Source organism: Carcharodon carcharias, chromosome 3 (assembly GCF_017639515.1).
Source record: "Carcharodon carcharias isolate sCarCar2 chromosome 3, sCarCar2.pri, whole genome shotgun sequence".
Lineage (NCBI taxonomy): Eukaryota > Metazoa > Chordata > Chondrichthyes > Lamniformes > Lamnidae > Carcharodon > Carcharodon carcharias.
Window position 1 is genome coordinate 214,318,790 of NC_054469.1, and position 12,266 is coordinate 214,331,055.

Consider the following 12,266-nt stretch of genomic DNA (forward strand, 5'->3'; position numbering starts at 1 on the left):
CTGCAGAGTTAGTTGATGCATTGGTTTAAAACTTCTATAACCCCTTAGATTCTAGAGCACCTTCCAAAGATTGGAAGGTAGCAGTTTTTTTATAATTTATTTTTTCATGGGATGTTGGCATCACTGGCAAGACCAGCATTTGTTGCCCATCCCTAATTGCCCTTGGACTGAGTGGCTTGCTAGGCTACTTCAGAGGGCATTAAGAGTCAACCGCATTGCAGTGGATCTGGAGTCAAATGTAGGCCAGACCAGATAAGGGTGGCAGATTTTCTCTCCTAAAGGGGTATTATTGAACCAGATGGGTTTTTATGATAATCAATGATGCTTGTCATGGTCACCATCACTGAGACTAGCTTTATATTCCAGATTTATTAATGTGGAATTTGAACCCATGTCAAGAGCATTAGCCTTGGCCTATGGATTACCTGTCCAGTGACATTATCACTACACTGTCACCTCCCCTAATATAACCTTGCTATTTAAAATAAGAGGAACAGAGGAAATAAGATACCATAGACCAGTTAGCCTAGCATCAGGAGGATGCAAAATGCTATACTCTATTATTAAGGACGTGGTACAGGGCATTTAGAATATCATAATGTGGTTAAGCAGAATCAACATAGATTTATGAAAGGGAAGTTATATTTGACAAATCTGTTAGAGTTTTGAAGATGTAATTAGTAAGATGGATGCGGGAGAACCCTGGTTGTTTTGTATTTGTATTTTCAAAATGCATTTGATAAGGTGTCACACCAGATTATTGTATAAAATTAGGATACATGGGATTGGGGGTAATATTTTACCATGGATTAAGGATTGGTAAATGGACAGACAGTGGTATTTGGGCCTCAGCTATTTATGATCTATATTAATGATTTAGATGAGGAGACTGACAAATTTGGTGAAAATACAAAGTTGGGTGGGAAGGATGGATGAGGAGGACAGAACGAGGCCACAGAGGGTTATAAACTTAGGGTAAATGGGCAAGAACATGGCAGATAGAATACAAGGTGGTGAAGAGTTCGTCACCCACTTTGGTAGGAAAAATAGAAAAACAGAGTATCTTTTGAATGGTGAGAGACTGGGAAACATGGGTATTTAGAGGGACCTGGGCGTGTACCTGAATCACAGAAACATGCAAGTGCAGCAAGCAAATCAGAAGGCAGGTATTATGTTAGTTTTTGTCCCAAAAGGATTGGAGTATAAGAGCAAAGTAGTCCATTTTCCTACCAAAGTGGGTGACATAACTCTTCACCATCTTGTACTCCACCTGCCTTGTTCTTGCCCATTCACCATATGTCTGTAACCCTCTGCAGTCTTGCTCTGGCTCCCTCGCTTATCTTTCCCATCTAACTTTGTATTGTCAGCAAATTTGAACATGCTACACTCAGTCTCCTCATCTAAGTCATTAATATAGGTCATAAACAACTGCGGCCCAAGTCCTGCCTTCTGTCTATTAACCAATCCTCAATCCCATGTGTCTTACACGTACACAGAGTATTGATAAGGCCACACCCACAGCACAATGTGCAGTTTTGGCCTCCCTACCTAAGGGAAAGATTTGGTTGCCCTAGAGGCCAAAGATTCACTGGACTGATTCCTGGGTTGGAGAGGATTATTTTATGAGAGATTGAGCAAACTAGGCCTGTATCCCCTAGAATGTAGATGAATGAGAGGCGATCTAATTAAAACACATAGAATTCATAAGGGGCTTGACAGGGTAGTGTTTCTGCTGGTTGGGGAATATAGGATCATAGTTTCAGAGTGAGGACTTGGCCATTTAGGACTAAGATGAAGAACAATTTTTTCACTCAAACGGTTGTGAATCCCAGGAATTCTGTAGCCCAGAGAGCCCTGAGCGCTCAGTCATTGAGAATATTCAAGACAAAGGTCAATAGATTTTTGGAAGCTAAGGGAATTAAGGGATAGTACAGGAAGGTAGAGTTGAGGTAGAAGATTTTATTGAATGCTGGAGCAGGCTCAAAGGGCTGAATGGCCTACTCCTCCAATTTCTTATGTTCTATGTGAACTGCATATTGCATTGACCCTTTCAACCTAAGCATTGTGCAGTGTTCCCCTCTGGAGAGTGTGCCTGGAATCCGAAGGAGTGCAGCCCTGCTAATACCCACTGAATGCAGTGCAGATTTCCTTCCAAGCTTCTACCCCTGACTCTTCTCCCCTTTGTGAGCCTGCAACAGGCTGGAAGTTTCTCCAGCAAACTCCAGAATTCCAGCCTCGTAACCGTGCCCTCCCCATCACTGGCCATGTGAGTGGGCAGGATCTTTGAGCTGTGAATATACAACCCGCAGCCAAACCAGAAATTCTGTTGGAAGTGGGCATACAGAGATGGTCAAGCAGAAGTGCACAACTGTGTTCCTCTCCGCAGATGCTGTCAGACTTGCTGAGTTTTTCCAGGTATTTTTGTCTTTGTTCCAGAAGTGCAGAACATCCTGTTTCCACCTCACTATTTCCGCCATTGGAAGTTTTACTATACAAAGAATAAACTTTTATTTATATAGCACATTTCAGGACCACAAGATGTCCCAAAGTACTTTACAGCCAATGAAGTGCACCAGTCCGATAGCATTGTGGCTATGTTACTGGGCCAGTAATCCAGAAGCCTGAACTAATAATACATTGAACATGGGCTCAAATCCCACCATGTTGGCTGGGGGATTTAAATTCAGGTAATTATGAGTCTGGAATAAGAAGCTGCCATGAAACTACTGAATTATTGTAAAAACCCAACTAGTCCATAATGTTCTTTCAGAATGGAAATCTGGGTTTGCTCTGGCAAGACGTGAACAATGTCCTGTAAATCTATGACAGGTTCATTTTTAACAAGTAGGTGAAGCACAGCTTGAAAGTCAGGTACTTTCCATCCTCCTTAATTTAGGTAGTGCTGAATTTCGGGACTGTGAAGCCACTGATCAGGAAGTTTATTGTAATATGCTTTTTTGGCTTTTTTCAGGGTCAAGTGTGGATCAATGGCTTCAACCTTGGTCGCTACTGGCCGGCTAGAGGTCCACAAATCACTCTGTATGTTCCTGCTCATATTCTTAGCACCTCTGCAGTTAACAACATCACGGTGCTGGAGTTGGAGAACGCACCATGTGTAGGAGAGCTTAACACAAACTGCGCTGTGGAATTTGTGGACACCCCTGTTTTGAATGGTACCTCAGCTTACACAAGCCTACACAGCAGAACTTTCAATAGGTATTCTTGGCATGCGTGAACAAAATGCTTAACAATCTTAATCTGATGTGAGGGGTTAGTATGTGAGGACAAGCACTGATGATCATGTCTTTTGCCACTTTTAACAGAAGCTAATGCTATTCTATCAGTTTTTTCTTTGCTGACTCAAATTGCTGATAAATAAACCAATGTTGTGACCATAGAACCATCTGGGTTTGTAGGGAAAATATTGTATGAATGAAATGAAAGAATTATTGCACAGATCTACGGCTTTCCCTCTGCTCTTGAAACTGCAGAAAGCCCCACTGAGCCTTCGACAACCTTTCATTGGAGTAATAGATAACGTGTGTAAAAAATATAATTGCCAAGAAATGAAACTGATTTTGGGGGTGATCACAATGACATTGGTTAGTTTAATGTTGACCTTTATTAGATTTAACATAAGCTTTGGAGAAAATCAGGGCATGATTGTAACTTTATCAATGAATGTAGATAATAAATCCTGATTATCAAACTTCCAATTGTATTTTTAAGGCTAATAATAAAGACGGAAGGATTTTTAATTTACTCTCTTTATTCATTTAACTATGTAAGTCTCAATGGGTTTCTTGAATGTCAGGCTGGAATAGAGTGAGCTTTGGTGGGCTCTCTCCAGAACAGTTCACATCCGTTGCTGTCAGTCTCTTCCTCCTTGACTGCACGAGGAGTCGGAAAGTGAGCGGAGTCAGCTGCAATAGATAAACTACAACCTTAAACTTAGCCCAACTGGAGTGCAAGTTTGGAGACACAGTGACACACATCTCCCATCCTCCTGCCCTGTTTCAGCCTCAGGGGAACTACTTAGGTAGAGCACCAACTTAGTTAATAGTGCAAAAAAAATCGTAGGCACGGTTTAAAAAGGAGAGGCATCTTGGTGGAAAGAATTAGTCAACAGTCACAACTGGATATTGGTACAATCAATGTTTTGGAAACAGGTTAAAGCCCTTTTGATGTTACTAGGATAGAAGAGTTTTTTTTTTTACTAACTTGAATTAAGATGCCAGGCTGCGGATGGAAACAAGGTAGGTTTTTCACTGGCCCTTTATTCCAGAGGGAGTAATGAATTATAATCAATGGAACACAGGAAGAGGTCATTCACCCTGTGTCTGTGCTGCTCTTTGCTGTACAATCTACAAGTAATCTTACTTCCCCATGTACAAATCCTCTTAATCTCTGCTGCAAATATTGATTCAGTTTCTCCTTTAAGAGATCCAGTGGTCCCTGGCATTGATTTCTAAGCTACGCAAGGCAGGTTGTTGATGGATAACAGCAAAAAACTGCGGATGCTGGAAATCCAAAACAAAAACAGAAACAGAAATACCTGGAAAAACTCAGCAGGTCTGGCAGCATTGGCGGAGGAGAGCACAGTTGACGTTTCGAGTACTCGTGACCCTTCAACAGAACTAAGTAAAAATAGGAAAGGGGCGAAATATAAGCTGGTTTAAGTTGGGGGGGAGGGATTGTTGGGACAAGCAGCCAGTAATAGGTGGAGATGACCAAAAGATGTCACAGACAAAAGAACAAAGAGGTGTTGAAGGTGGTGATATTATCTAAAGGAATGTGCTAATTAAGAGTAGAAGGCCGGACAGACAATGTACAGATTGCTCTAGTGGGGGTGAGGGAATACTAAAAGGTAGAAATAAACAATGGGTGGAAATACATTTAAAAATAATGGAAATAGGTGGGAAAAGAAAAATCGATATAAATTATTGGAAAAAACAAAAAGGAGGGGCAAGAAATGGAAAGGGGGTGGGGATGGAGGAGAGAGTTCAAGATCTAAAATTGTTGAACTCAATATTCAGTCCGGAAAGCTGTAAAGTGCCTAGTCGAAAGATGAGGTGCTGTTCCTCCAGTTTGCGTTGAGCTTCACTGGAACAATGCAGCAAGCCAAGGACAGACATGTGGGCATGAGAGCAGGGTGGAGTGTTGAAATGGCAAGCGACAGGGAGGTCTGGGTCATGCTTGCGGACAGACCGAAGGTGTTCTGCAAAGCGGTCACCCAGTCTGCGTTTGGTCTCTCCAATGTAGAGGAAACCGCATTGGGAGCAACGAATGCAGTAGACTAAGTTGAGGGAAGTGCAAGTGAAAAGCTGCTTCACTTGAAAGGAGTGTTTGGGCCCTTGGACGGTGAGGAGAGAGGAAGTGAAGGGGCAGGTGTTGCACCTTCTGCGGTCGCTTAGGAAGGTGCCGTGGGAGTGGGCTGAGGAGTAGGGGGTGATGGAGGAGTGGACTAGGGTGTCATGGAGGGAAAGATCCCTGCACAGCTTCCAACCTGATAGTCGCCCAACCTCGCACGGCCCGCTTCTACCTCCTACCCAAAATCTACAAACAGCACTGTCCCGGTAGACCGATTGTGTCAGCTTGCTCCTGCCCCACAGAACTCATTTCTCGTTATCTTGACTCCCTTCTCTCTCCCCTTGTCTAGTCCCTTCCCACCTACATCCGTGATTCCTCTGAAACCTTACGTCACATCATTCCAGTTCCTTGGCCCCAACTGCCTCCTCTTCACCATGGACGTCCAATCCCTCTACACCTCCATCCCCCACCAGGATGGTCTGAGGGCTCTTAGCTTCTTCCTTGAACAGAGGTCCAAACAATCCCCATCCATCACTACTCTCCTCCGTCTGGCTGAACTTGTTCTCACACTGAACAATTTCTCTTTTAACTCCTCTCACTTCCTCCAAATAAAAGTTGTGGCTGTGGGTACCCGCATGGGCCCCAGCTATGCCTGTCTCTTTATCGGGTATGTGGAACATTCCTTGTTCCAGTCCTACTCCGGCCCCCTCCCACAACTCTTTCTCTGGTACGTCGATGATTACTTTGGTGTTGCTTCATGCTGTTGTCTGGAAAAATGTATTAACTTTGCTTCCAGTCTCCACTCCTCCATCATTTTCATGTGGTCCATCTCTGACATGTTCCTTCCCCTCCTTGATCTCTCTGTCTCAATCTCTGGTGATAGACTGTCCACCAATATCCATTACAAGCCTACCGACTCCCACAGCTACCTCGACTAGAGCTCCTCACATCCGGCTTCCTGTAAGGACTCCATCCCATTCTCTCAGTTCCTTCGCCTCCGTCGCATCTGTTCTGATGATGTCACTTTCAAAAACAGTTCCTCTGACATGTCCTCCTTCTTCCTTAACCGATGTTTTCCACCAATGGTGGTTGACAGGGCCCTCAACCGTGTCCGGCCCATCTCCTACGCATCCGCCCTCACACCTTCTTCTCCCTCCCAGAAACATGATAGAGTCCTCCTTGTCCTCACTTATCACCCCACCAGCCTCCGCATTCAAAGGATCATCCTCCGCTATTTCCGCCAACTCCAGCATGATACCACCACCAAACACATCTTCCCTTCATCCCCTCGGCGGCATTCCACAGGGATCGTTCCCTCCGTGACACCCTGGTCCACTCCTCCATCACCCCCACTCCTCAACCCCCTCCCACGACACCTTCCCATGCGATCGCAGAAGGTGCAACACCTGCCCCTTCACTTCCTCTCTCCTCACCGTCCAAGGGCCCAAACACTCCTTTCAAGTGAAGCAGCATTTCACTGCACTTCCCTCAACTTAGTCTACTGCATTCGTTGCTCCCAATGCGGTCTCCTCTACATTGGAGAGACCAAACATAAATTGGGCGACCACTTTGCAGAACACCTGCGGTCTGTCCCAAAGAATGACCCAGACCTCCCTGTTGCTTGCCATTTTAGCACTCCACCTTGCTCTCTTGCCCATATGTCTGTCCTTGGCTTGCTGCATTGTTCCAGTGAAGCCCAACGCAAACTGGAGGAACAGCACCTCATCTTCCGACTAGGCACTTTACAGCCTTCCGGACTGAATATTGAGTTCAACAATTTTACATCTTGAACATCTCTCCTCCATCCCCACCCCCTTTCTGTTTCTTGCCCCTCCTTATTGTTTTTTCCAATAATTTATATAGATTTTTCTTTTGCCATCTATTTCCATTATTTTTAAATGTATTTCCACCCATTGTTTATCTCTACCTTTTAGTATTCCCTCACCCCCACTAGAGCTATCTGTACCTTGTCTATCTTGCCTTGTACTCTTAATTCGTACATTCCTTTAGATAAAACCACCACTTTAAACACCTCTTTGTTCTTTTGTCTGTGACATCTTTTGGTTATCTCTACCTATTACTGGCTGCTTGTCCCAACAAAGCCCCCGCCCCCACTTCTCTCCCCCCCACCCCCCTTAAACCAGCTTATATTTCACCCCTTTCTTATTTTTACTTAGTTCTGTTGATGGGTCATGAGTACTCGAAACGTCAACTGTGCTCTCCTCCGCCGATGCTGCCAGTCCTGCTGAGTTTTTTCAGGTATTTCTGTTTCTGTTGAGGCTGTTGATTGAGTTGGGGTTAGGAATTCTGGCAGCTCTGATGTGGGCGATTATCACTGACAGGGAATGGGGTAGTGCAGACTGGTTGGAAGATTTCTGTGGAGCTAGGAGCAACATTTATGGACCTTGCCATATGGAGCCTGTGGTACTGCCTGTACGGAGCCTGCAGTACTGCCTGTACGGAGCCTGCAGTACTGCCTGTATGGAGTCTGTGGTACTGCCTGTATGGAGCCTGTGGTACTGCCTGTATGGAGCCTGCAGTACTGCCTGTACAGAGCCTGTGGTACTGCCTGTATGGAGCCTGTGGTACTGCCTGTATGGAGCCTGCAGTACTGCCTGTACGGAGCCTGTGGTACTGCCTGTACGGAGCCTGCAGTACTGCCTGTACAGAGCCTGCAGTACTGCCTGTATGGAGCCTGCAGTACTGCCTGTACGGAGCCTGTGGTACTGCCTGTGTCACATGTATATCAAAGCATTTCTGTGCAATTTCCCTCAACAGTCTAAATCCAATCTCTGACTGATTGACCACTATGTAAGTGGCAGTATGGGAAACATAGCTATATCCCCAAGAAGGCCATCTTTTGCTCTTTGCTATTGTGAACTTCCTCTTGCCAGTTACACTGAGTACTGGAGAAAGTTTTTTTTTGGATCAGAGCGATGGATTTGCCCAAATTCATTCTTCCTGTGCTATGAAGATTAAGTAAAGGAGGAAACAAAAAGAGCAAAGTTGGAGAAACTTAATGAGGCATCACATGCAGCATTTATTGAACATTGCATATCTAAAGCACCAGAAATAAAGAACCAATGTCATTTTCTATCAAACCACAAAATGCTGCACATTCATGCTTACCATGCTGACGTAGTGGCCCCCAGAAGGAAGTGGCTATAACCTGAGGTTATAATATCTTTAGAAGGGGCAGGATATTAGGAAAGAAGGGAGTGTGGCAATGAGCACAATTTACCATTGCTAGAGACAAAGAACTTCAGTGAGAGTAATCAGGCCATGGTAACATTTTGGGTACAGTTAATGAAGAGTAAGCGATGAAAACTCTGCTCGGAGTCACCTACAGAACTAATGACAGTAGTGATGTGGGCTGTGTGTGGAGGGATGCATGAATACAGAGATCAGGGAAGCATGTAGCAAGAACAGAACAGTGATAAAAGCTTTTAATTTTCATGTAGACTGCTGAATGTGGAACAGCTCAAATAGTAAAGGCTAAGGGTTTGCAGAATGTATTCAAGACCATTTCCACAACAACACTGGGTGTGGTGGTGAGTAAAGATATAAAGTTAGTGACATGATATCAGAGGTGGCTCAATGGGTAGCACTCTCATTTCTCTATCACAAGTCCAATTACAAAGCTGGAGCATAAAAGTCAAGGCTGATGCTCCAATGCAGTTCTGAGGATGTGCTGCACTGTCCGAGGTGTCATTTTTCAGGTGAGAAGTTAAACAAAGTTAAACAAAGGCCCCATCTGCCCTCTCAAGTGGGTGTAAAAAATCCCATGGCACTATTTCAAAGAAGAGCAGGTGAGTCATCCCGTGTCCTGACCAATATTTATCCCTCAATCAACATCATAAAAAGATTTACCTGGAAAACTCAGCAGGTCTGGCAGCATTGGCGGAGAAGAAAAGAGTTGACGTTTCGAGTCCTCATGACCCTTCAACAGAACTAGGTGAATCCAAGGAAGGGTATTTCACCCCTTCCTTGGATTCACCTAGTTCTGTTGAAGGGTCATGAGGACTCGAAACGTCAACTCTTTTCTTCCCCGCCGATGCTGCCAGACCTGCTGAGTTTTTCCAGGTAATTCTGTTTTTGTTTTGGATTTCCAGCATCCGCAGTTTTTTTGTTTTTATCATAAAAAGATTACCTGGCCTTTATCATATTGCTGTTTGTGGGAGTTAGCTATATGCAAATTGGTTGCTGTAATTCCTGCTTTATAATAGTGACTACATTTTAAAAAATACTTCATTGGCTGTAAAGTGCTTTGAGATAAATGGTGGTTATAAAAGATGACAAATAAAAGCATGTCTTTATTTCTTTAACAATCTTACAGTAAAAAGCATTGTGCAAATGCTGACCAGACTATGAATGAAATTGATATTAAGCTTGAGAAAGGAGAGTCGCACTCTAACGTTTTAAATTTAAATAAGGAAAACTTTGAAGGATGAGTAATTAATTAAGCACAGTCAGATGAGTAGAGCTATTAATGAGTAATCTACAGACCAACATTGGTAAGTATTCAAAGAATTATTTAGTATTTAGATAGAGAACCAGTATATCACTAAAAAGCAAAGTGAACTTGTGTGGTTAAGCACCACAGTCAAGGACCAAGGGAAGAGTGTATCAAGTTAAAATAAAAGAATTGCACGGATGCCAGGAAAGTCAGAAATCTGGCAAGCTGAGGGAGCTCTGAAAGGTGAAAAAAGGGATACAAAAAAAGCAATGAGAGACCGGATAGGAAAGATGTCAGGAAATGATTTCCTCTGCTGGGGGCATCCAGACTTTGAGGCATAATCTTAAAATCTGTGCTATGTCACTGAAGAGTGAAATCAGGAAACACTTCCTCGCACAAAATGTAGTGGAAATCTGGAACTCTTCCCCTCCAATAAAAAAAGGCTAGATGTTCAAATAATTGAAATTTTCAAGACTGAGATCACTAGATTTAGGTTTGGTACGGGGATCAAGGGACATGGAACAAAGGCGGCAAGATACAATTGTGAGTACTATGTAGCCCTTCGCTAAGTTCGAAGGGTTTGATTTTCAATAATTATTTCTGCTAAATTTCATTGGAAAACATCCACTATCTCTGTGTTGCTTCTTATCGAGTGGGATCTGTTAGGTGTCAATATGCACCAACTACAGCTCCTGTGAGTTGGTGCCCTCATTAATTTCACAAAGCGTGAACTGAGTTACTTTCAGTTGTAACAAACAGATACTGCACCTGATAAACACTCTGGGCATGCGGTTTTAGAAATAAGTTAGTTTGTTGTATTTTGTGTAATTGTGCAAAAGGCATCTTCACCCATCTGCAAGTTCCATTTTCAATGAGTACTTATCCAAACAGAGAAGTCAATGGGAAATCATTTACAGAGTTACCAACATCGCCACTATGGGAGTAAATCTAAAATAGTTTTGGATTGGCACCTTAATGAAGATAATTGGAAGAAGAAAGGGCAATAATAGAACAAACAAGGGTAAAAGTCAACAAATGAAAATGGACAGTGACGAAGACGAGCTTAAAAAGAGAAATGGGCAAAAACTGAGCACAACAGCAATAAGTCAATGAAAAAGGATAGGAAAAATATGACAGAAATACAAAAAAGGTATAGAATTGTAAAATCAGAAAGTCACATAATCATATAAGGATGAAATTGGTCCACAGCGATTGTATAAATAGGAAACAACAAATCGTTTTGCGCCCCACCCAATTCTCTTCTCAATGGAAATTTTACTATCACTCATTTTCAACTTGATGTAGCCCAAGTTCACACCCAGAGACTCATAAGCAGAAAGCTTTATATTTGAAGGAGGTATAATTCAACAAATAGGCATTTGCAGGGCCAGGAATTTCTGATTTATTCTAGGCTTCCGCCGAAGCAATGCTTGAGGACAAACTACATTCAGGTTCAGAACGTGCTGAGGAAGTGGACACTCTCCCAGTGCCACCACACATAGATAATGGAGTTAAAGCACTCGTCCTAAGTTCCACAACGTCAGCTTCCCCATCTGCTCTTGTTAATGTGTGTCACTGCTTCATAGGCATAGTTGAGGAAAAAGCAGAGCACCTCAGAATTACCCATCCAGCAGAATATATAGACCCTGGTACTCTTTTCAAGACTGCTTCCAAGAGCTGCACTTCAGTCAGGAAGCTATGCAGCCAAGCTCCGTTCTCTAAACTAAGATTTACAGCCCCTGCAGCTGTCTCTATTGCACAGAAGATGACCACAGTCCTCAACTTTTATGTCAGCCTCTGTCTTGCTTTCTTCCTTTAAGATCCTCCCTAAAGCCTACCTCTTTGGCCAAGCTTTTAGTCATCTGACCTAACGTCTCCACATGTGGCTCAGGATGGAATCGTCCCAGATTTGCACTAAGTTCGGTAGCAGGCAGGAAAAGGAACATTTTACCCATTGGCCACAATGGCGGCTTCTCATGCCGTATTGTCCCAATCCTGCCTTGTTAATCATGCATTCCCAGGAAACACTCCATTTCCATGGCGGGCGGGCTCCGATGCACTCCCCACGCTGTCACCTCGCCGCTTCATCATGCCAGGTGCCATGTGTAAAGTGCAGCCACACGCTCATCTCTCAGTGCTAGCAGCCCAGGACTGTTGCACAGAAGACATGGCTCCAAAAGGCAAGAAGATTGCAGCACCCAACTTTAGTAATGTGTCCCTCAAGTGCCTTTTGGATGCCTTGGACACCCACTTTGATGTCCTCTATTCGCCTTCTGGCCACAGGAGGGGCAGCAATCTCACCACTCCGGCTTAGTAGGCGATGGCAGTGGTGATCAGTGCCAATGCTGCACAGAAAAGGTCAGCCATCTGATACAGATACAGGGTGAATGATCTCATCTGTGCTGCCAGGGTAAGGCAACCATCTCATCTCTCCAAACTCACACACTCAAGACCATCAAACATTCACTGGCATCTCACTCACTGTCAGCTCAAGGAACAT

General features: G+C 43.7%; 1 protein-coding gene across 3 annotated transcripts in view; it reads left to right on the top strand.

The window, feature by feature from the left end:
* Positions 1 to 12,266, top strand: part of glb1 (galactosidase, beta 1) — a 163,091-nt gene that overhangs the window by 121,791 nt on the left and 29,034 nt on the right. For 2 of the 3 annotated variants that reach the window (XM_041183431.1, XM_041183432.1), the window contains one exon: positions 2,972 to 3,758. The exons of the other annotated variant lie outside the window; for it this stretch is intronic. In XM_041183431.1, coding sequence (XP_041039365.1) covers positions 2,972 to 3,235 — 264 coding nt within the window. In that variant the 3' untranslated portion in view covers positions 3,236 to 3,758. Of the gene's footprint in view, positions 1 to 2,971; positions 3,759 to 12,266 lie in introns of those variants that run through there. 3 annotated transcript variants of the gene reach the window in all.